This window comes from Gorilla gorilla, chromosome 5 (assembly GCF_029281585.2).
Source record: "Gorilla gorilla gorilla isolate KB3781 chromosome 5, NHGRI_mGorGor1-v2.1_pri, whole genome shotgun sequence".
Classification (NCBI taxonomy): domain Eukaryota; kingdom Metazoa; phylum Chordata; class Mammalia; order Primates; family Hominidae; genus Gorilla; species Gorilla gorilla.
The window spans coordinates 173,812,137-173,836,064 of NC_073229.2; the positions used below are offsets into that span (position 1 = coordinate 173,812,137).

At 43.3% G+C, this 23,928-nt stretch overlaps 1 protein-coding gene across 6 annotated transcripts in view; it reads right to left on the bottom strand.

Annotated features, from left to right (window-relative positions):
- KATNA1 (katanin catalytic subunit A1) overlaps window positions 1-15,724 on the bottom strand; it is a 54,345-nt gene extending 38,621 nt beyond the window's left edge. Inside the window, exons 1-2 of one of the 6 annotated variants that reach the window (XM_055390823.2) lie at window positions 15,601-15,724; window positions 5,112-5,286 (exon numbers count right to left, since the gene is read on the bottom strand). In XM_055390823.2, coding sequence (XP_055246798.1) covers window positions 5,112-5,273 — 162 coding nt within the window. In that variant the 5' untranslated portion in view covers window positions 5,274-5,286; window positions 15,601-15,724. The other 5 variants (XM_031012180.3, XM_031012184.2, XM_055390822.2 and 2 more) reach the window with 5 other exon arrangements.
- Between the last annotated feature and the right edge of the window lie 8,204 nt (window positions 15,725-23,928).

The following is a 23,928-nucleotide window of genomic DNA, read 5'->3' on the forward strand; positions in this document are numbered from 1 at the left end:
GGCTAATTTTGTGTATTTTTAGTAGAGACAGGGTTTCACCATGTTAGCCAGGATGGTCTTGATCTCCTGACCTCGTGATCCACCCGCCTAGGCCTCCCAAAATGCTGGGATTACAGGCGTGAGCCAACGCGCCCGGCCCTCAATTGCAAAATTAATTCTGATAAAATGAATTAAAACATCCAGGATAGGAAACATCCACGCCTGTAATCCCAGCACTTTAGGGAGGCTGAGGCAGATGGATCACTTGAGCTCAGGAGTTTGAGACAAGCCTGGCCAACATGGTAAAAACCCCATCTCTACTAAAAATACAAAAAGTTAGCCAGGCATGGGGACAGGCGCCTACAGGCCCAGCTACCTGGGAGGCTGAGGCAGGGGAATCTCTTGAGCCCAGGAGGTGGAGGTTGCAGAAAGCCAAGATCACGCCACTGCACTCCAGCCTGGGCAACATAGCAAGAATCTGTCTAAAAAAAAATAAAAAATAAAAAAAAAATCCAGGCTAACTAAATCATACTACTAATTTATATTCTTATTTAAATTGCATAGCCGGGTGTGGTGGCACATGCATGTAATCCCAGCTACTCGGGAGGCTGAGGCAGGAGAATCGCTTGAACCTGGGAGGCGGAGGTCGCGGCGAGCTGGAGATTGCACCATTGCACTCCAGCCTGGGCAACAAGAGTGAAACTCCGGCTCAAATAAATAAATAAATAAATAAATTGCATAACAGGCCAGGCACAGTGGCTCACACCTGTAATCTCAACACTTTGGGAGGCCAAGGAGGGCAGATCACCTGAGGTCAGGCATTCAAGACCAGCCTGGCCAACATGTTGAAACCCCATCTCTATTAAAAATACAAAAATTAGCTGGGTGTGGTGGTGGGCACCTGGAATCTCAGCTACTTGGGAGGCCGAGCCACAACAATCACTTGAACCCAGGAGGCGGAAGTTGCAGTGAGCCGAGATCGCGCCATTGCACTCCTGCCTGGGCAACAGAGCAAGACTCCATCTCAAAAAAATAAAATAAAATAAAATAAAATAAAATAAAATAAATTGCATAACAAATTGAAAAGTTAGGCATAACTTTAAAGTTCTACAAGAATAATTAGCTGGGCATGGTGGCCCATGCCTGTAGTCCTGCCTACTTTAGAGGCTGAGGTGAGAGAATTGCTTGAGCCCAAGGGGGAAAAAAAAACCATCAAAGCACAAACTTGTGAAAGTTTCATTTTTGTCAAACTTTTATTTTTATGTTTTAGAGACAAGGTTTCATTCTGTTGCCCAGGCTGTACTACAGTGGCACGATCATAGCTCACCATAACCTCAAACTCCTGGGTTCAAGCCATCCTCTCACCTCAGCTTCTCAAAGTGCTGGGATTACAGGTGTGAGCCACCATGCCCAGACCTACTTTGATAATTTTTATTCTGTTTAATTAACTTTTTAAATGCTGATTAATCCCAATTACCCTGATTTGATCATTAGATATTGTATACAGGAATCAAAATATAATGTGTATGCCCAAGATATGTACAACTATTATATATCAGTAAATAATTTCCAAAAAATCAATACAACACTGATCAGAATATACTAATTTTATGGCTAATGGGTCACAACCTACAGACTAAAATAGGTCTCAATTCATATGCAACCAAGGTATTTTTTTAAAAGCAGTCTTTTTTTTTTTTCAAATATTTTTTAGAGACAGGGTCTCATTCTGTCATCCAGTCTGGAATGCAGTAAAATGGCCCTAGTTTTGAGAGTAAGGCTCCACCTCAAAAATAAAAGAGAAAAGGAATCTTGACGCAATTTAAAAACTAATCTTGGGCAACATAACAATAACCCATCTCTAAAAAAAATATAAGCCAGGCATGTTGGTTTGTGCCTGTGGCCCCAGCTACTCTGGAGGCTGGGTGGGAGGATTGCTTGAGCCTGGGAAGTTAAGGCTGCAGTGAGCCATGATTGCACCACCATACTCCAGCCTGGGGAACAGACCAAGACTCTGCCTCCAAAAAACCCTCAAAAACCTATATATAGTTTTGATTCAACTGTATTATAGTAATGGGTCTTAACTCAGCCTAAAAACTATATATGGTGATGGTTGTACATTATATATGTATTTAATGCCACTGAACTGTATACTTAAAAATGGCCAAGGCCAAGTGCAGTGGCTCACATCTGTAATCTCAGTACTTTGGGAGGCTGAGCAGGGCAGATCACCTGAGGTCAGGAGTTCCAGACCAGCCTGGCCAACATGGCAAAAACCCCGTCTCTACTAAAAGTACAAAAAAATTAGCTGGGTGTGGTGGCACACACCTGTAATTCCAGCTACTCGGGAGGCTGAGGCAGGAGAATCACTTGACTCCAGGAGGCAGAGGTTGCAATGAGCCGAGATTGCGCCACTGCACTACAGCCTGGGCAACAGAGTGAGACTCCGTCTCAAAACAAACAAACAAACAAAAAACAGTAAAGTGTTATGTATATTTTACCACAATAAGAAAATGGTAGGCCAGGCATGGTGGCTTATGCCTGCAATCCCAGCACTTTGGGAGGCCGAGGCAAGCAGATCACCTGAGGTCAGGAGTTTGAGACCAGCTGGCTACATGGTGAAACCCCGTCTCTACTAAAAATACAAAAATTAGCTGGGTGTGGTGGTGGGCTCCTGTAATCCCAGCTACTCGGGAGTCTGAGGCAGAAGAATCGCTTGAACCCGGGAGGTGGAGGTTGCAGTGAGCTGAGACCGCGCCATTGCACTCCAGCCTGGGCAACAAGTGAGAAACTCCATCTCAAAAGAAAACAAACCAGAAAATGGTAAAAAATAAAAATAAAAATAAAACTATATATATATAATATTGAAATGAAATTTAAGATGATAATGTTTTGCTTTATAACTTAAATGATTTAATCTTAAGTACCTTTAAACAAAAGCTTAGACTTAAGTAAAAGTCTTTGGCCTAACAACAAAAGATCTAAAAAGTCCTTCACTGACAAACTTAAGACTCCTTATGAAATAAAATATTTTCTAGGCCAAGCATGGTGACTCATGCCTATAATCCTAGGAATTTGGGAGGCGGAGCCAAGAGGATCATTTGATCCCAGGAGTTCAAGACCAGCCTGAACAACATAGTGAGATGCCATGTCTGTAAAAAATAAATAAATAAAAGATAAATAAAATAAAATAGTTGCCCCTTCTGGTAATTATATGGATATGGTAAAGGATATGGAGGGACAGATATAGGAAAATAGATGAAGTTCAAAGAGATGGGCTGTTTCTCTCAAAAAAATTAAGGACAAATATTGAACAATATTTAAAAAGCAGCTCAGCAGAATCTGAGGTATAATATTCTATCTAGAAGACCACCTCAAAAAGACTATTACTTTCATTTTTTTTTTTTTTGAGACAGAGTCTTGCTCTGTTGCCAGGCGGGAGTGCAATGGTGCGATCTCGGCTCACTGCAACCTCCGCCTTCTGATATCAAGTGACTCTCCCACCTCAGCCTCCCAAGTAGCTGACATTACAGATGACCGCCACTATACCCAGCTAATTTTTTTGTATTTTAGTAGAGATGGGGTTTCACCATGTTGGTCAGGCTGGTCTCGAACTCCTGACCTCAGGTGATCTGCCCACCTCAGTCTCCCAAAGTGCTGGGATTACAGGCGTGAGCCACCATACCCCGCAAGACTTATTTTCTTAACATTTTTTTCCTCTTTGACATAGTTGAGCCTTGTTATAAATACCACCCTCCACTGGACCTGTAAGTTCTACAATTTCCAATTTTAAATTTCTGTTAGTCCTCAGTAACTGAAGTTTCTCAATAGGATTCAACATAATCTGCTTCATAAAGTTCTATTATACAAGGAATATGAGGCCAGGCATGGTGGCTCACACCTGTAATCCCAGCACTTAGGGAGGCTGAGGTGGAAGGATCACTTTAGCCTAAGAGTTTGAGACCAGCCTGGCAAACATAGGGAGATCCCATCTCTACCAAAAATTTAAAAATTAGCAGGTCACAGTGGGGCACACCTGTGGTTCCACCCACTCAGGAGGCTGAGGTGGGAGGACTGTTTGAGCCTGGGAGGTCAAGGCTGTAGAGACTGCACTCCCTCCTGGGCAAGAGAGCAAGACCCTCTCTCAAAAAGTTTTTTAAAAAATATGGTACCTGTGAGATTCACAAGCCATTTACAGTTTCGACAATGGCTTAATAAAGTCTACTCTATTTTTACGAAGTAAAAATCTGATCGAAAAATGTCAAAACCATTGTTTTAAAAAACTCTTGGCTAGGCGTGGTGGCTCACGCCTGTAATCGCAGCACTTTGGGAGGTCAAGGTGGGCAGATCACCTGAGGTCAGGAGTTCGACACCAGCCTGGCCAACATGGTGAAAGCCCGTCTCTACCAAAAATACAAAAATTAGCTGGGTGTGGAGGCAGGCGCCTGTAATCCCAGCTACTCGGGAGGCTTGAACCTGGGAGGTGAAGGTTGCAGTGAGCCGAGATCGTGCCACTGCACTCCACCCTGGATGACAAGAGCAAAACTCTGTCTCGAGGAAAAAAAAAAAAACAAAAAAAACCCCTCTTATTAGATTCCAGCAATTAGAATTAAGTAGAACTCATAATACTGCTGATGGTGAAAGTGGATTATTATTAATATAATAAAGTTTCAAGTAATATTGTATAGAAATCTGTGTAATAACTCACATACTCATGTTTTGTTTTGTTTTTTATTTTTGAGACAAGGACTAGCTCTGTTGCCCAGGCTGGAGTGTAGTGGTACAAGCATAGCTCACTGCAGCCTCAATCTCCCAGGCTCAAGTGATCCTCCCACCTCAACCTCCCTAGTAGCTAGGACTACAGGCACACACCACCACATCTGGCTAATTTTTTTATTTTTGTAGAGATGAAGTCTTGCTATGTTGTCTAGGCTGGACTTGAACTCCTGGCCTCAAGTGATCCTTCTGCTTTGGCTTTCCAAAGTGCTAGGACTACAGGAGTGAGCCACTGTGTACTGTGCTCGGTAGTCATACAGTCTTAACATGTAACTACATACAGCATTGACATCTGATCTAAATTTTCTCTTCCGAGTACTTAAGCCATTAAAACATACAGCAGCCATTATTCTCACCTGTTGCCATTTCTGCTGGAGGTATGTATCTTTGACTGAGTACAGATACTTGTTCATTTGGTCAAGAACTCCCTGATAATAGACCATTGCAGAGTCATAGTTTCCCAGCAATGCATATTCACGAGCCAATTTTACATTCTCACTAATCATAAGAAGACTCATGTTCAACTGTAAGCTAAAAAGAAGAAAAAAAGAAACACTTTAGGTTTACATGTCTCTTAAAAATAAGTATAGTTATTAAAAAATACTTTCCAGGGCTCCCTCAAGAAACAATCACACATACCACACTTCCCATCTCTATATGTGTGCTCATGCTATTTCACTCCTTCAAAGAAAGTTTTTTTGTTTTTTTTTTTTTTGAGACGGAGTCTCGCTCTGTGGCCCCGGCTGGAGCGCAATGGCATGATCTCGGCTCACTGCAACCTCTGCCTCCCGGGTTCAAGCAATTCTCCCACCTCAGCCTCCCAAGTAGTTGGGATTACAGGCACCCACCGTCATGCCCAGCTAATTTTTTTTGTATTTTGGTAGAGACGGGGTTTCACCATGTTGGCCAGGCTGGTCTCGAACTCCTGACCTCAGGTGATCTGCCCACCTTGGCCTCCCAAAGTGCTGGGATTACAGGCATGAGCCACCGTGCCCGGCCTCAAAGAAATATTTTATTTAGGAGGCTAAGGCAGGCAGCTCACTTCAGGCCAGGAGTTCAAGACCAGCCTGGCCAATATGGCGAAATCCTGTCTCTACTAAAATGTAAAAACTAGCTGGGCGTGGTGGCACATGCCTATAGTCCCAGCTACTTGGGAGGCTGAGACACAAGAATTGCTTGAACCAGGGTAGCAGAGGTTGCAGTAGGCCAAGATCGCGCCACTGTACTCCAGCCTGGGAGATGGAGCAAGACTCTGTTTAACAAAACAAAACAAAACAAAAAACAGGCCAGGTGCGGTGGCTCACACCTGTAATCCCAACACTTTGGGAGGCTGAGGTGGGTGGATCACGAGGTCAGGAGATCAAGACTATCCTGGCCAACATGGTGAAACTCGGTCTCTACTAAAAATACAAAAATTAGCTGGGCATGGTGGCACGTGCCTGTAATCACAGCTACTCAGGAGGCTGAGGCAGGAGAATCACTTGAACCAGGGAGTCGGAGGCTGCAGTGAGCCGAGATCGCACCACAGCACTCCAGCCTGGCAACAGCATGAGACTCTGTCTCAAAAAATAAAAAAAAAATTAAAAAAAATTTAAAACATTGTTTTAAAAAAGTTCCCACATTCAAACCCTCCCTATTTCTCAAAGCCCAACTCAGATGGCAGTTTTCCTAGTATGTCTACCCCCTGAACTCCTCAGTTCAAACTAAACTCTCCCTCCTCTAAAGTCCCCTTGCACTTTATTGTGACTTTCATCCCAAGACACTTGTCTACTTCAAATTATAGTTTCTATATATGTCTTATCTCTAGTAGACTGTTATCTGACAGTAGGATTTGCATCTGAAAGGTGTGAGACTATATGATCCTTGCAATGACACACATTTTATTAAACATCTGCAGAATAAATAGTGAATATTAGATACATTTTTTGAAGCAGTGTGGATTAGCAGAAGGCGTATGTATTTTGAAGTTAGAAAAATCTTGGCTAGAATTATAATTGTGCCACCTTAATCAAGTCCCTTAACTTTTTTCTAAGCCTGTTTTAATATCTGTGGAACTACCATAGCAACTACTTTCAGGAGTTATGCTATAAACAATAAATGGCTATTTAAAGTACTAAGCATACTACTTGACAAATAGTAGGTCTTCAATAAATGTTAAATGTGTCTGCCATGAAACTTTCTATATATGAGAACCTAATCCAACCTTTTAACCTAGGAGTTCAAGACCAGCCTGGGCAACACGGCAAAACCCCATCTCTACAAAAAATACAAAAATTAGCAGAGCATGGTGGTGTGTGCCTGTAGTCCCAGCTACTCAGGAGGCTGAGGTGGGAGGATTACCTGAGCCTGGGGAGGTCAAAGCTGCAGTAAACTGAGATAGTGCCACTGTACTCCAGCCTGGGCAACAGAGACAGAGTGAGACTGTGTCTCAAGAAAACATCAAAAAAAGACAAAAAAGCTCCAGGCCCAGATGATTTCTGTAAGTATGGTGGGGTTTTTTTTGGGTTTTTTTGGGTTTTGTTTTTGTTTTTTTGAGATGGAGTCTTACTGTGTTGCCAGGCTGGAGTGCAGTGGCGCAATCTCGGCTCACTGCAACCTCTGCCTCCCGGGTTCAAGCGATTCCCCTGCCTCAGCTTCCAGATTGGCTGGGACTACAGCCATGCATCCACCACGCCCGGCTAAATTTTTGTATTTTAGTAGAGATAGGGTTTCACCATGTTGGCCAGGTTGGTCTCGATCTTGGGACCTCGTGATCCGCCCGCCTCGGCCTCCCAAAGTGCTGGGATTACAGGCGTGAGCCACCATGCCTGGCCTCGGGTATTTTTGTTGTTGTTGTTGTTGTTTTTGTTTTTTTTGAGATGGAGTTTTGCTCTTGTTTCCCAGGCTGGAGTGCAATGGTGCAATCTCGGCTCACCACAACTTCCGCCTCTCGGGTTCAAGCAATTCTCCTGACTCAGGCTCCTGAGTAGCTGGGATTACAGGCATGTGCCACCACGCCTGGCTAATTTTGTATTTTTAGTAGAGACAGGGTTTCTCCATTTTGGTCACGCTGGTCTCGAACTCCCGATCTCGGGTGATCTGCCCGCCTCGGCCTCCCAAAGTGCTGGGATTACAGGTGTGAGCCACCGTACCTGGTCTGGCCTCGGGTTTGTTTTTTTTTTTTGAGATGGAGTCTCACTCTGTCACCCAGGCTGGAGTGCGGTGGCATGATCTCAGCTTACTGCAAGCTCCGCCTCCCAGGTTCATGCCATTCTCCTGCCTTAGCCTCCCGAGTAGCTGGGACTACAGGCGCCCGCCACCACGCCCGGCTAATTTTTTGTATTTTTAGTACAGATGGGGTTTCACCATGTTAGCCAGGATGGTCTTAATCTCCTGACCTCAGGATCTACCCGCCTCGGCCTCCCAGAGTGCTGGGATTACAGGCGTGAGCCACAGCGCCCGGCCTGCCTCGGGGTTTTTTTTTTAACCAAACTTCTAAACAGAAATAATTCCAAGCACATAAAAGTTGATCCAGAAAACAAGAGAAAAGCTGAGCAACTCTTTTTTATGTGGCTGAAATCATCTCAACTGAATAAGAACACAAGACCCATTTCACTTATGAACATGGAAATCCTAATATTAGTTTACCTACAATGCATCAACACACACACCGCATGATCAAGAAGGGTTTATCCCAGAAATGCATGGATGACTTAAGATCAGAAAATCTATCATTGTAATTCTTCACATTAATGGACAAAAGTACCTCACAAGAAAATGAGGACAGAGCATAAACGACAATTCACAGAAGGGAAACCCAAACAGCTAACAAGCACAGACAGGAGTGACCAATAAATACAAACTGAAGCCATGAGAAACCTCTTTTTATTCTTTTATTTTTTATTTTTTTGGAGACAGAGTCTCACTCTGTTGCCCAGGCTGGAGTGCAGTGGTGTGATCTCGGCTCACTGCAACCTCTGCCTCCCAGGTTCAAGCAATTCTCCTGCCTCAGCCTCCCGAGTAGCTAGGACTACAGGCGCTCACCACCACGCCCAGCTAATTTTTGTATTTTTAGTAGAGATGGGGTTTCACCATGTTGGCCAGGATGGTCTCAATCTCTTGACCTTGTGATCCGCCCACCTGGGCCTCCCAAGGTGCTGGGATTACAGGCATGAGCCTATGTGCCTGGCCGAGAGACCTCTTTTATTTACCAGACTCAAAAAAGCAATGATACTAAGTATTGGCAAGGATTTGGGAAAAAGGAAACCTTTACATCAATTTGCAGGAATAAACTGACATAGTCATTTTGGAGTGCAATCTGGCAGTACTTGGGGAAATTATGTATGCATGTATATGTATATACACACACACATACACACACACATATATATGTATATATACATCCCATGACCCAGCAATCCCACTCTTGTGTAAATCTTCCAGAGAAAGTCTCACACAGATCCACAAAGGAACTTGGTTTTGGACATTAATGACAGAAATCTTTGAGAAATCAAGTAGAGTCAATCTATTTATTCCCTGCTAGGGGAAATATGGTGGATACAGACCACATGGTACCATGTAGCAGACAGAAGCAATGAATAAAATTTACATATAGCAACATGGATGGATCATCAAAATACAGGGTTGGCTAAAAAAAAGGTCTCAGACATAGAACAAGATCTAAATCCCAATGTCATTTTATAAATTAAAAATACATATGCTATATAAAATACTCATTTTTAAAGGATGCATACATATCCAAGAAAGTACCTTAAATATATTAGAGAGTCTATGGAAGGTGAGGAGGAAAATATGTGAGTGGAGAAATTGCTTATGACAAGTAGGAGAGAAACAAAAAATAAATATAACAAAAGAAGGGCCTTATATCCATGGATAATCACAGGGAGCCTCTAAGATGGCACTCAATGACCTTTGCCTCTTGGTATCCGTACCCTTATATAATTACTACCCCTTGAATGTGTGCCTGTAACAAATAACATAATACCATTTCTGAGATTAGACTATGACTTGCATCTTGCTTGCTGTCTCTTGCTGGCCCCACTCAAATGGAATACCAGCTCCACGCAGTGAGCTGCCTGGGCAGAGGCTCATGTGGCAAAGAGCTGAGGCAGGATCCAGGCCAACAACCAGTGAGGAACTGAGACCCTCAGTCCACCAGCCCCTGAGGAACTGAATCCTGCCAACAACCATGTGAGTCAGATCAGAAGTGAATCTTTCCTCACTAGAGCCTTGAGATGACTACAAGCCTGGCCAATACCTGATCACAGCTCTGAGAAACACCCTGAATCTAAGGCAACCAGCTAAGTCATGCCCAAATTTCTGACCCAGTGAAACAGTGAGAGAGATAATAAATGTCTGTTGTTTTAAGTCACCAAGTTTTGGGATAATCTGTTATGAAGCAATATAGCTATGAACTAAGGTCTATGAGTAACTCAAGACTGGGCATCTGAGCTCCAAAAGAAAAGGAATAAAATCCTATCACCTAAATCTTGCCTCCCTGGATTCATGACCACTGATCATATTCTATCTTAATAAAAGCCTAAAGGCCAAGGACCATATCTCTCTGTTATTTACTGATATATCTCTAGCACCTAGAACCGTGTCCTCAAATGTAGATCTCAATGAATCTTTGAATGACTGAATACTGCCTAGTTGTTGTCCTTTTTTTTTTTTTTGAGACAGGGTCTCACTCTGTAGCCCAGGCTGGAGTGCAGTGGTGCCATCACAGCTCACTGCAGCCTTGATCTTCTGGGCTCAACTGATCCTGAGTAGCTGGGACCACAGATGTGTACCACCACACCCAGCTAATTTTTTTTTTTTTTTTTTTTTGGTATGTTTTGTAGAGATGGGGATTTCACCATGTTGTCCAGGCTGGTCTTGAACTCCTGGGCTCAAGCGATCAGCCCACCTTAGCCTCCCAAAGTGCTAGGATTACAGGCGTGAGCCACCATGCCTGGCCAGGTTTTTGTTGTAACTACCGAGAGTTCGTAACCTTGTCCAGTTCCTGACCCTCAGCATGGTCACATTCCTTGATCCTCAGCTCATCCCTTCCAAGCTGGGATTACAGCTTGATTCTTGTGTGATTACTTCTGCCCTGAAGCCATCCATGCCCTACAGAGACACCTAGTCTGGGCAAGAGTGTTAGAAAAGTATAATTGGGGCCCGCTGCTAAAAGTATATAGTTGTTCTAGATGAGCTTGGATGTCAAAAGCCTTTCATGTCTTTTCCCTCTCTCCCTCTTTTCCTTAATAGTCTTCCTGGAGATCTTTCTTCCCATTTTCCCACTAAAAAAATCTAAAATAGTCAGGCATGGTGGTTCACGCCTGTAATCCTAGTACTTTGGGGTGCCAAGGTGGGAGGATTGCTTGAGCCCAGGAGTTCAAGACCAGCCTGGCCAACATAGAGAAACCCTGTCTCTACAAAAAATACAAAAAATTAGCTGGGCATGATAGGGCGCACCTGTAGTCCCAGCTACCAGGAGGTTGAGGTGGGAGGATCACCCGAGCCCAGGAGGTCAAAGCTGCAATGAGCTGTGATCACACCACTGCACTCTAGCCTGGGTAAGAGAGTAAGGCTCTGTATCAAAAAAATAAAATAAAATAAAATAAAAATAAATTTAAATTAAGTTGTTACTTATATATAGGTGGTCCTCGTTTTCTTCTTGAGGGCCATGATTCAACGGCCCAAAACTCATACAAGTCCCTCCAAGCCTTCTTTAAAGGTTCCATGTTTTGAACTATTTCTAGTCAGACAAAATTCTTTAGAAACCAATGAATTGATATTTTCTAACAAACATGAATGTAAAGTCTAATCCAAGGCCACATTAACAAATGACTTGAAAAATCCCTGATTATCAAAGAAACAATGTGCTTGCAGAAAATAGTATTAAAGCACTTAGTTCCCTAATTGTTAGCCGAAAATAATTTTCCCCATTCCCTTATTACTCTCTAAGCCCAAAACATCCTTCTCAAATGAATGTCACAACTGTAAATTTATGAAATTATCCCAATTTTCAACAATATATCTTTATCATTGCTAAAATTCCACTGCAGGAAGACTAGAAACTGGCTGTATTAAGCACAATATCTGGCAATATTTGAAGAATTGAATCCATTTGAAATAAAAAGCTGGCCAGGCGCAGTGGCTCACGCCTGTAATCCCAGCACTTTGGGAGGCCGAGGCAGGCAGATCACCAGGTCAGATCGAGACCATCCTGGCTAACACAGTGAAACCCCGTCTCTACTAAAAATACAAAAAATTAGCCGGGCATGGTGGCGGGCGCCTGTAGTCCCAGCTACTCAGGAGGCTGAGGCAGGAGAATGGCATGAACCGGGAGGCAGAGCTTGCAGTGAGCCAAGATCGTGCCACTGCACTCCGGCCTGGGCGACAGAGCAAGACTCCATCTCAAAAAACAAAAAACAAAAAACAAAAAAAAAAAAGAAAGAAAAAAAGCTGACTGACTCAGTGTAAGCACTATGAACTATAAACACAATCTATTGGTTCAACATTAATAGAACACTTATAAAGATGAGATTGCCCCAAAATTCAGGCTCTTGGTTACACAGATTATTAGAGAGAAGGATAACCATACACTATGCCTGCTTTATTCACAGCAAGTTTTTCCTTTACATTATTCTAACAGAACCACCCTTTTGCTTACGTGCCTTGAGTATTTATGAGTTAGCTAATGACTAAATTAACTTACTTAGAGTAAGCAAGATGCAATGTGAAATTTTAACTCAAATGACAGAATCAAATTTTTAAAAATACTGAAATCGCAATTTTACAGCAAATTTTCTAGCAATATAGTATGTGATGCAGTGCTGTGTCTCCACAGAGAAAGTTTTTTTTTTCTCCTCTAGGATTAGGAAAAAGAAGTGATCACAGAGACTGAAAAAGAACAGGCAAAATATCAAAATATCTGAGTTCTAAGATTCTTATTCTCTCTCTAAACAACAAATACAGGGCCCTGCCTATTTCACACCTAAAGAGGATACCTTACCCATTTAATTTTTAAAGGACTCAGGCTGGGCTCCACTTATTTGCAGTTTTTTTTAACATAACGTGCATGGGTCATTCATTCAAGAAATATTAAAGGAACACCACTAAGTTGCAAGGAATTGCGCTGAAGACAAAAATAAGACAGAATTAGACCTTGAAATCCTTGAAGTTTAATAGAAGGGATATCACCTTATTTATTCTAGGTGGGTTTTCTTTGCTTAGTAAGAGAAGACAAACATAGAATATTATTAAACACAGACTAAAAAATCAGCAGCAATGTTGGAAGCCTGAAAATGTTTTTTAAATACCTATCTGTAAAATTTACTTCCTAAAACAAAAAGATCACGAAGCCCAATCATGCATCTTCCTGAAGGCATTTCAGTAAAGCAAGTGTATATGACTTCAAAAGTGGCCATACATTGGTAAGCAATTTTCAGAATGTTCATCTCTGGGATATGAAAGAAACCACACGCTAATTTACAGTCAGCCACTGATGATTACGAATAAGCACAGTAAATGAATGACCCATGACCAATTACAGCATGGCATACATTTTTCTTACCTTTATAACCATCATATGATAAATACTTAAGCACAAGAAAGTTACCACTATTTTTTAAAAACACCAAAAAGCAACCTGTTCAGAAAAAAAGTACATATAAAGTCCACTCTATTTGTACAGTAAACTTTCAGTTTACCCTAAACAAACAAATCAGTGAGTATAATTATTAAAACGTAATTTAAAAGTCATATTCAAGCCCTATCGATAAACGCCACAAGCAAAAGCTATTTATCATGTTATCAACACTGACCATATTTATGTGATAATACTATCTTTTTTAAACAGTCAAGTGGCTAAAAAAACCCAAACTATTGTTAACAGAAATTCAACAATGTTGTTAATAGAGTGAATTCAACAAGATTCTCTAATCCTCAATATTTGTCAGCATCTTGATACCAGTTTCAAAATGAGGTGGAGAATCCCTTGTGGACTACATAGCATGCCTATTACCTATAAAAATGTAAACGCTTCTTGAATAACCAACGCTATAAAGAAGCTTTATATAGCTTTTCATAGTCTAGGAATGTTGGAAAGTTGGTGTTTTTTTTTTTAAAGGTATTTACAGGCCACAATTTGTTAATGTTAATACAAAAACAAAGTTTTGCTCCTATTTCTTGGTATAAGAACAAAAACCGGCCGGGCGCAGTGGCTCACGTCTGTAATCCCAACACTTTGGGAGGCCTAGGCGGGCGGATCACAATGTCTGGAAATCGAGACCAGCCTGGCCAACATGGTGAAACCCCATCTCTACTAAAATACAAAAAAATTTGCCGCGCGTGGTGGAGCGCGCCTGTAGTCCCAGCTACTCAGGAGGCTGAGGCAGGGGAATCGCTTGAACCCGGGAGGCGGAGGTTGCAGTGGGCCGAGATTGCGCCACTGCACTCCAGCCTGGCGACAGAGCAAGACTCCGTCTCAAAAAAAAAAAAAAAAAAAAAAGAACAAAACCCAGCTCTTTTGGAAAAGAAAATAGGGCTTTATACTGAGACATTTAAGCCCGTAAAAACATTTCAAGAATCTGTCTTAACATCTACTAAGGTGATTATCATTGTGATTACGTGACAAAGATCTACTGCACCTATTCTAAAACATCGGGAATGTTTTCAGCAATAACTAGAGGTCTAATTTCAAAGAGGAAGACGTAAATTAGTGCTTTCAAGAGAAAAGAGCATCACTGTGCTGTTGGAAGTTAGTAACTAATATAAAAGCGGCCCTTCGCGGTTATAACAGGAAACTATTTTTGATTAAATAAGAGCTTGAGATTATCCACTGTAAGGCACTTCAGGATCTACGTTTATCTCTAACTTTGTCATCACATTTGTATGAAACAACTGTTTCGAGGGAAAACTTTTCTAAAAGGTACCAACTCTAAACCAAAAGGCCCACAGGCCTTCCAGAGGACGCCGGGCTCTAGAATAAATAAGAAATAACATCCCCAACAATATCACTCGAACCTAACAAATTTTAAGAAAAGAAGTTGCCTCCCAATGTCATGGCCATCGGGATTTTTACCTGTGAGGGTTTCGGGGTGGGGGTTCGGGAGAGAACCAGTCGAAAAATCGAAGAACTAAAAACACTCGGCTGGTGACTTCGCTAACGACACAGATCAAAAGATGGGATCGACAGGAGCCCCCGAAAAGTCCTCTGCCTGACAGGATTCCTCAGGTAGGGGGACTGTCACCTAAGCCAAGTTATCGTGGACAACAGCAAGGACCTAAGACCTCAGCTCAGGCACAGGCAGGCTCACGGAGGGTTGCGCGGCGGGTTCTCGCTGTGGGCCCCCCGAGTCCCTCACCAGCCCGGCCCTGGAAAATCGGGGGTCCCCAGAGCACCGCCAGAGTGAAAACTCACCTGCGGCGGCCCAACCTCCTCGGGAAACCGCCCAACGCCAGGCACAGGGGATTGGCCGAGTGGAGGTCCCGGCAGCGAGGAAGGAGGGCCTGACCCAGTCCAGCCCACTTTGCTCTCCGCTCACGGCCCCAGTACTGCCCAGTTCAATCGTCAACACCACCTGCCGGCGCGGCTCCTGCTCGCCGAGAATTTGAAGACAAACCCGCCAGGGTCACTTCCGGTGCCGGGGACGACCTCGGCGACTCTGGCGCACGCTGGGCGACGCCCCGGGAGCGAGGTCGCTGGGCGGGAGCGGCGGAAGAGGGTGTGGCCGGGCCCGGGGGCGCGCGTGCGCATTCTGGCACCGCCTCCTCCCAGCGGACGCGGCGGAGACCAGGGATAGTATAGACCTTGGTATAGATGGTATTATAGTACTACCTCGCGCGCCTCTGTACCTTGTTCAGGTGCTTGCTCACTTTCCCTCCCATTTGATTTTCACCACACTCACATACACACCGAGGTCAGGTGTCTATTTTAGAGGTGAATGTCCAGGATCAAGCAATTCGTTTATGACAAATCCTGTTTTAGAACCTAGTATTCAGAATTCCCCAGCTGGGCTCCATGTCATGACATAACAATAGGGAGGAGGTAAACAAAGATTCTCGGACACACTGCTAGTGGGATTTTATTTTCTTGATTTTTTTAATCACCGTTTTAATACGACCAGACAAGGAAAATGATGCTATTTCATGACTTACAGATATGTACTGCACAGGGCTTCCTCCATTCTCAATCTCTACCCTCTGCCATCACTTGAGGCAGAATAGGGCACTTATCACACATTCCTTTAAAAACGCAAGGTAATTAAGTTTCTAACATTAAAGCATCCCGACTGGGCACAGTGGCTCATCCCTGTAATCCCAGCACTTTGGGAGGCTGAGGCGGGAGAATAGCTTGAGCCGGGAGTTCAAGACCAGCCTGGGCAATATAGTGAGACCCCCCCGTCTCTACAAAAAGTACAAAAATTGGCTGGACATGGTGGCGCACGCCTGTAGTCGCAACTACTCAGGAGGCTGACACAAGAGGATCACTTGAGCCCAGGAGTTGGAGGCTGCAGTGGGCCATGATGGCGCCATTGCACTCCAGTCTGGGAGACAAAGTGAGGCCCTATCTCTAAAAAAATAAAAGCACCCCAGTCATCTAACATAGACATGTAGAAGCAATTCAGGGGAAATACATCCATTCAGTCAACCAATGTTTACTCAGCAACTACTATGTGTGAGACAGTGTTGGCACTGGGTATACAGTGGTCACAAAATAGAATGTTTCATGGGGCTTAAAGTCTTGTAACATCTCAACTGAGTGGAAAATAATAGTTTCACTGTAGTAAATGTGAACTCTATTGTAATAGGGAACAGGAAACTATATTTAGTATATATTTTTGGAATCAAAACCAATTCAGGGAGGTACAGATTAATTACCCTAATTCAACCTTCATCCTTTATGTGAGTTCAAAGGTATGCTAATTTATAAAGCCAATTTACAGTTAAAAAACTTCTCAAAGGCCACAAAATGAATACATATTGTATGATTCCATTTATAAGAAATTCTAGGCCAGGCACAGTGGCTCACACCTGTAATCCCAGCACTTTGGGAAGCCAAGACGGGTGGGTCACTTGAGGTCAGGCGTTTGAGACCAGCCTGGCAAACATGGTGAAACCCCGTCTCTACTAAAAATACAAATATTAGCTGGGTCTGGTGGCGCACACCTGTAATCTCAGCTACTTGGGTGGCTGAGGCACGAGAATCGCTTGAACCCAGGAGGCAGAGGCTGCAGTGAGCCAAGATCGCGCCATTGCACTCCAGCCTGGGTGACAGAGCAAGACTCTGTCTCAAAAAAAAAAAGAAAAAGAAAAGAAATTTTAGAACAGGCAAAACTAATCTATAGTAATAGCTGATCAGTGGTTGGCTGCCTGAGGCTGTATTCAGGAGGAGGGAGAGAAGAAATAGATTGCTGAAAGTCCCCAGGAAATGTTTTAAGGTGATGGAAAGGAAATGTTCTGTTAGGGTAGTGCTTACACAGGTGTAAACATTTATTAAAATTCATCAACAGTACACAAACTGGGCACATTTTATTACGTGTACGTACGCATATTATATATGAAGATTTTTTGGGTTTTTGTTGTTTTGAGACAGAGTGTAGCTCTGTCGCCCAAGCTGGAGACTACAGGTGCGATCTCAGCTCACTGCAACCTCCACCTCCCAGGATGAAGCCTCACCCTCCCCGAGTAGCTGGGATTACAGGTGCCCACCACCACGCCCAGCTAATTTTTGTATTTTTAGTAGAGACGGGGTTTCACTGTGTTGGCCGGTCTGGTCTCGAACTCCTGACCTCATGATCTGCCCGCCTCAGCCTCCCAAAGTGCTGGGATTACAAGTGTGAGCCACCGCTCCTGGCTGAAGACTTTTTTTAGGTGGAAAGACAAACCTCCAGAGAGTGGCTTACATTCACTACTTCCATTTCTTTACTAGCTGTACTAGTCAAGCAGGAGTGGGTTATGCTGTAGCAACCTCTAAGTCACAGAGGCTTCAACAACAGCATTTTTTTCTTATCTACTTTTTATGTTCATAGCTTGAGTGGATGCAGGCAGTGGGACCCTTGGCAGTGAAAAAAAGAAAGGGAAATAAATTGCACAGCCTCTGCCTGGATGTGAAACTTGCTGCTCTGCCTACATTTTTTTGGCCAGAGCAAGTCACTGGTCAAGCCTGACTTCAAAGAAATGCAGGTGTTCATCTCTGCATTGTGCCTTGAAGAAGCAGAATATTTGTGTACCACTCTCATGACTAGGAGTCATTTCTTCTTTTACAGTGTGGCTTCTACAACTCACCACCCTTCTAAAATGATTGTATCCAAACTGTGACTCAGAAAATCTGAGATTATATTTTCCTGGTGAATGGTCAGATTAATTTGGCAGAATCACAGGACACACAAAAAGAAGTTAGGGGAAAAGAGGTAGAAAGATAGGGGCCAGCTAAAGAGTTTAAACTTTATTCAGTAGACAAAAGGGGACCCATTGAAAGGTTTCAAATGAAGACATAAGTTATATAGCAAATAGGAGGATTAATTTGACAGCTAAACATAGGAAGTTTTGGAGGGGAGAGAGAATAGATTGGGGGACTGTTGCAAGAGGTACTGTGACCCCTGGAATTACACAGAAGGGGAATGGCCATGAAGACCTTCTTCACATTATATATTTGTTTCTCTTGCCCCAGTGAGTAAACTTAATGAAGTCAGATACTTTGTCCATTTGAGTAGAGCAATGTCTGGCATATTGTAGGTGTTAATTAGATATTTGTAGAATAAATAAAACAATTTCAAAGAATTTGAGGGCCAAGTGTGGTGGCTCACGCCTGTAATCCCAGCACTTTGGGAAGCCAAGGCAGGAGGATCACCTGAGGTCAGGAGTTTGAGACCAGCCTGGCCAAAATGTCAAAACCCCATCTCTACTAAAAACACATAAATTAGTGGGTGTGCTGGTGGGCGCCTGTAGTCCCAGCTACTCGGGAGGCTGAGGCAGGAGAATCACTTGAACCCAGAAGTGGAGGTTGCCATGAGCACAGATTGCACCACTGCACTCCAGCCTGGGCAACAGAGCAAGACTCTGTCTCAAAAAATAAATACATAAAAGAATTTGAGACACTTTTTACATTTCATGAGAGAAATTGGAAAGGACTTTTAGGACCAGTTTATTAACTTCACTCACGTGGTTGATGCATCTGGCATTCCTCTTCTATACTTCAAACATTTGAGCCATCTCCTGGGATACAGTATGTATAAGGCTAGAAAAATCTAACCATAAGTAAGATTTACTGAATTTTTAGATTATGTCACACCATAGCTGCAGTAACAGACTGGGACAGATTCACCAGTGTTCTTCACTAACCTTATACACATTCTTCCTAAACAACAGCTTCCATCACTGATCTGCTAATACCAGGCTGTTGAATGCTACCAAGAAAATCACATCTCTGTGAAGATTGATGCGCCATAATTTCATGTCTTTCTAACCCAGCCGAAACATTTTTCTGCCTGTCTCACTTCAGTTATGTCTCACTCTTCCCATTAGTTCAGACTTTTATTTTTTGAAACAGGGTCTTGCTCTGTCCCCCAGACTGGAGTGCAGTGGCAGGATCTCGGCTCACCGCAGCCTTGACCCACTAGGCTCAAGCCATCCTCTTGTCTCAGCCTCCTGAGTAGCTAGAACTATGGGCACATGCCACCAAGCCCAGAAAATTTTTAAATTTTTTGTAGAGACAAGGTCTCACCATGTTGCCCAGGCTGGTCTCGAACTCCTGGGTTCAGATGATCTTCCCGCTGCAGCCTCCCAAAGTGCTGGGATTACAGACGTGAGCCAGTGCACCCAACCTATTTCAGACTTTTACCCCAGAAAGGGCTACCCAGCCCTTTCGGCCCTTTCAGTGAATTACTATGCCTCCAACCTCAAAGAAATAGAAGCTATCAGAAATTCTCTCAACTTCGGCCAGGCACGGTGGTTCAGGCCTGTAATCTCAGCACTTTGGGAGGCCGAGGTGGGTGGATCACCTGAGGTCAGGAGTTCAAGACCAGGCTGTCCAACATGGTGAAACCCTATCTCTACTAAAAATACAAAAATTAGCTGGGCATGGTGGCACGTGCCTATAATCCCAGCTACTTGGGAGGCTGAGGCAGGAGAATTGCTTGAACCCAGGAGGAAGAGCTTTCAGTGAACCGAGATCACACCACTGCACTCCAGCGTGGGCAACATAGCAAGACCCTGTCTCAAAAAAATAATAATTAAAAAAAAAAGAAATTCTCTCAGCTTGCTCACTGCGGCAGAGACTGGATGCCAAATACCCATTCTCATAACAGAACCTGGTTGATAAAATCAGACCACCTGGAATAAGGACTATTTCCCAGACACTCTTGCTGCTAGATGTGACCATGGATCTAACTTCTGGCAGTGAAAGTGTTGTGTAGAACTTTTAGGAAGGCATCTTTAAAAGGAGAAGCCATAGAAATCTCCCTCCACCCCTCCCCCTCTCTTTTCACCAGGTGAGAACAAGGAAAAGAAGGCTGGGCGCAGTGGCTCACATCTGTAATCCCAACACTTTGGAAGGCTGAGGTGGGTGGATTGCTTGAGCCCAGGAGTTTGAGATCAGCCTGGGCAATATGATAAAAACCTCATTTCTACTAAAAACACAAAAATTAGCTGGACGTGGTGGCGGGCACCTGTAATCCCAGCTACTCTGGAGGCTGAGGCACAAGAATTGCTTGAATCTGGGAGGCGGAGGTTGCAGTGAGCCATCGTGCCACTGCACTCCAGCCTGGGAGACAGAGCAAGACGCAATATAAAAAAAACCCCGAAAAACAAAGAAACAAACAAACAAAAAAACCACACACACCCAAGGTGTAGAGAACATAAGCAGCCAACTACTAACCAGAGCAAACTTTAGGTTGACAAGGACAGCAGAATTGAACAGATGAAGTGTAGGCTGACTTTGTGGAGCTGCCATACCAGAAGTGGACTGCCAACTTCAGACATTATATGTCTAAGGTATGGCTGTTTTGGGTTTTATGTGCAGCTGAGCTTAACCTAAATTAATACTCTTACCCTCCAACTTACAAACTTCTTTGCTCACATCTGCCTTTCGGTTTTTGCCTCACGTCCCAGTGAATGTGTATCTTCCTTTGTCTAAATCCAGTTCTTCCACTTGGACTTAAAGTTTTGAGTTGTTTTGTTTTTTAATTCCATTTTATGTTATATATTTGGGTAGGCAATGCATTCACATGATGCAAAATCAAATGATATAAACGGTTATATAGTGAGAAGTATTTCTACGATTCTTGTCACCCTACAAATCCATTTTACCATTCCCAGAGGCAATCGAAGATACCAAATTCAGGGCTGGGCATGGTGGCTCACACCTGTAATCCCCAGCACTTTGGGAGGCCCAGGCAGGTGGATCACCTAAGGTCAGGAGTTTGAGACCAGCCTGGCCAACATGGTGAAACCCCGTCTCTACTAAAAAATATAAAAATTAGCCAGGGGTGGTGGTGGACAACTGTAATCCCAGATACTTGGGAGGCTGAGGCAGGAGAATCACTTGAATCCAGGAGGTGGAGGTTGCAGTGAGCCAAGATCACGCCATTGCACTCCAGCCTGGGCAACAAAGTGAGACTCTGTCTCAAAAAAAAGGATACCAAATTCATTCATTACCTTTCAGAGATATTATTTTAGTATGCACTCGATTGGAAGAAATGGTGGCTGAACATAAAAAAGAATGAGTTAATGTCCTTTGCAGGGACATGGATGAAGCTGGAAGCCATCATTCTTAGCAAACTAACACAGGAACAGAAAACCAAACACCGCATGTTCTCACTCACAAGTAGGAATTGAATAATGAGAACACAGGGGCACAGGAAGGGGAACATCACACACCGGGGCCTGTCAGGGGGTGGAGGGCTAGGGGAGGGATAGCATTAGGAGAAATACCTAATGTAGATGACGAGTTGATGGGTGCAGCAAACTACCACGGTACATGTATACCTATGTAACAAACCTGCACATTCTGCACATGTATCCCAGAACTTAAGTATAATAAAAAAAAAAGGATGGAAAAAAAAAGAAGAAATGGTGGCTAAAAAAAATCTTGCATTAATGAAAACCATTGCTCCACAGATTTAAGAAGCTCAATGAACCCCAAGCACAAGAAAAATAAACAAAATGACACCAGGCACATCGTAATTAAATTGCTTAACATGGGCGATAGAAAACCCTTAAAAGTGAATATTGGTTCAAATATCACAGACTCTCAAAACTCACACCAAATTTTAGTAGATTTTCTTGAGTAATCTTCCCTCCCCTCCCTTCTCCTCCTCTCTCCTCACTTCTCTTCTCCTTTTGGAGTCTCTCTCTGTCTCCCAGGCTGGAGTGCAGTGGTGATCTCGGCTCACTGCAACCTCTGCCTCCGGGATTCAAGTGATTCTCCTGCCTCAGCCTCCTGAGTAGCTAGGACTACAGGCATGCACCACCAAACCTGCTAATTTTTGTATTTTTAGTAGAGACGGGGTTTTACCATGTTGGCCAGCCTGATCTCAAACTCCTGACCTCAAGTGATCTGCCTACCTCAGCCTCCCAAAGTGTTGGGATTACAGGCGTGAGCCACCGCACCCAGCCTTCCCTACATATTTGATTCATGATTCAGCCAAAGATTTGGGCCTTTCTCAGGCAAGATGTCATAAAAACAGAATACTCATCTAGTGCCCTTCCTCTCTTCCAAGGATCAGCTCCATTCCAGAATTTGCCTGGTTTTGTTCCATTCCAATATCTTTGGGTAGTTGGGTATTTTCCCCCAGACTTTATAGTTGTTAGCTGTCATACGGTAAATCCATTAGGATCTGATTGGTTGTATTAGAAGCAGAATCTGGAATTACCTTTTAAGGTCATTTTGGTTGACAGGTTGGATAATAAACTTGAGGTACCAGAATAAAGTAAGACTCGTGTTAGAAAATTATTACATTAATTCAGGCTGATGAGGACCTTAACCAAATTAGTTAACAACGAGAATAAAGATGATGAATTAGAGAAAAACCTAAGAGGTAAAATAACTGAATTTTATGGTTGAGTCCATAGGAGATGGCCAAAGTACAAAATGACTGTTAAATTGTTCCGCAAATCAGATTATACACTAATACAAATTACATGCTGTATTACTTAAGGTATAGGCTCAGCAGCAGTAACAAATGGATATTATATATATAGATATAATTTGATTTTTCTCCCCTCTCTTTCTGCAGTCAGTCCAGACTAGAAAGATGACCCTGCTTCACACAGTCTCTCAGGTAATCAGATTGTATTCATTTGGTTAATTCACCATCACTAGAGTGTTTGTTTTTTGTTTTTTTTTTGAGATGGAGTCTCGCTCTGTTGCCCAGGCTGGAGTGTAGTGGCGTGATCTAGGCTCACTGCAACCTCCGCCTCCTGGGTTCAAGTGATTCTCCTGCCTCAGCCTCCAGAGTAGCTGGGACTACAGGCGTGCGCCACTACGCCCAGCTAATTTTTGTATTTTTAGTAGAGACGGGTTTCACCATGTTGGTTGGCCAGGATGGTCTCAATCTCTTGACCTTGTGATCCGCCCGCCTTGGCCTCCCAAAGTGCTGGGATTACAGGCGTGAGCCACTGCACCCAGACACTAGAGTGTTTTTCTAATTTTCATGGTCAATATAAAGTCACCACTATGTACGTGTTCCATCCTGTGGGAAGAGGTAAAAAGCAAGTGGTGGGCAAGCAATGTCAACTTTAATTATATGTATAATTTGCACATACCACGTCTGCTCATGTCCCAATGGCCAAAACCTAGTCATGTGCCCAAAACTAATTACAAGTGAATAGGAGAAACATGGACTCTACTGGGGTAGTCAAAACTTAGAAAGGGATATTGGCTGTATTAGTAAAAGGAAAAATGGGAGAGTGGATACTGGGGAGCAAGAGTGGCCTCTGTCATTTGTCAACCCCTCTGTGAACTAGGTATTCATGAGAGTCTTTTTTTTCTCCTGCAGAACAAATTTAACCCTTCCTCAAGGGAAACAACCCAAAGTTCCATTCATAGCCTAAATCCAGCAAAATGTTTGGAATCTCTGGGTAGCTCTGTTACTGAAAGAAAGGAGGAAAAACTGGACAATAACTGTCTGTTTGGCAACCTCCCTCTACTCTTCACATACACAAGCAGATGTGCACGCGCGC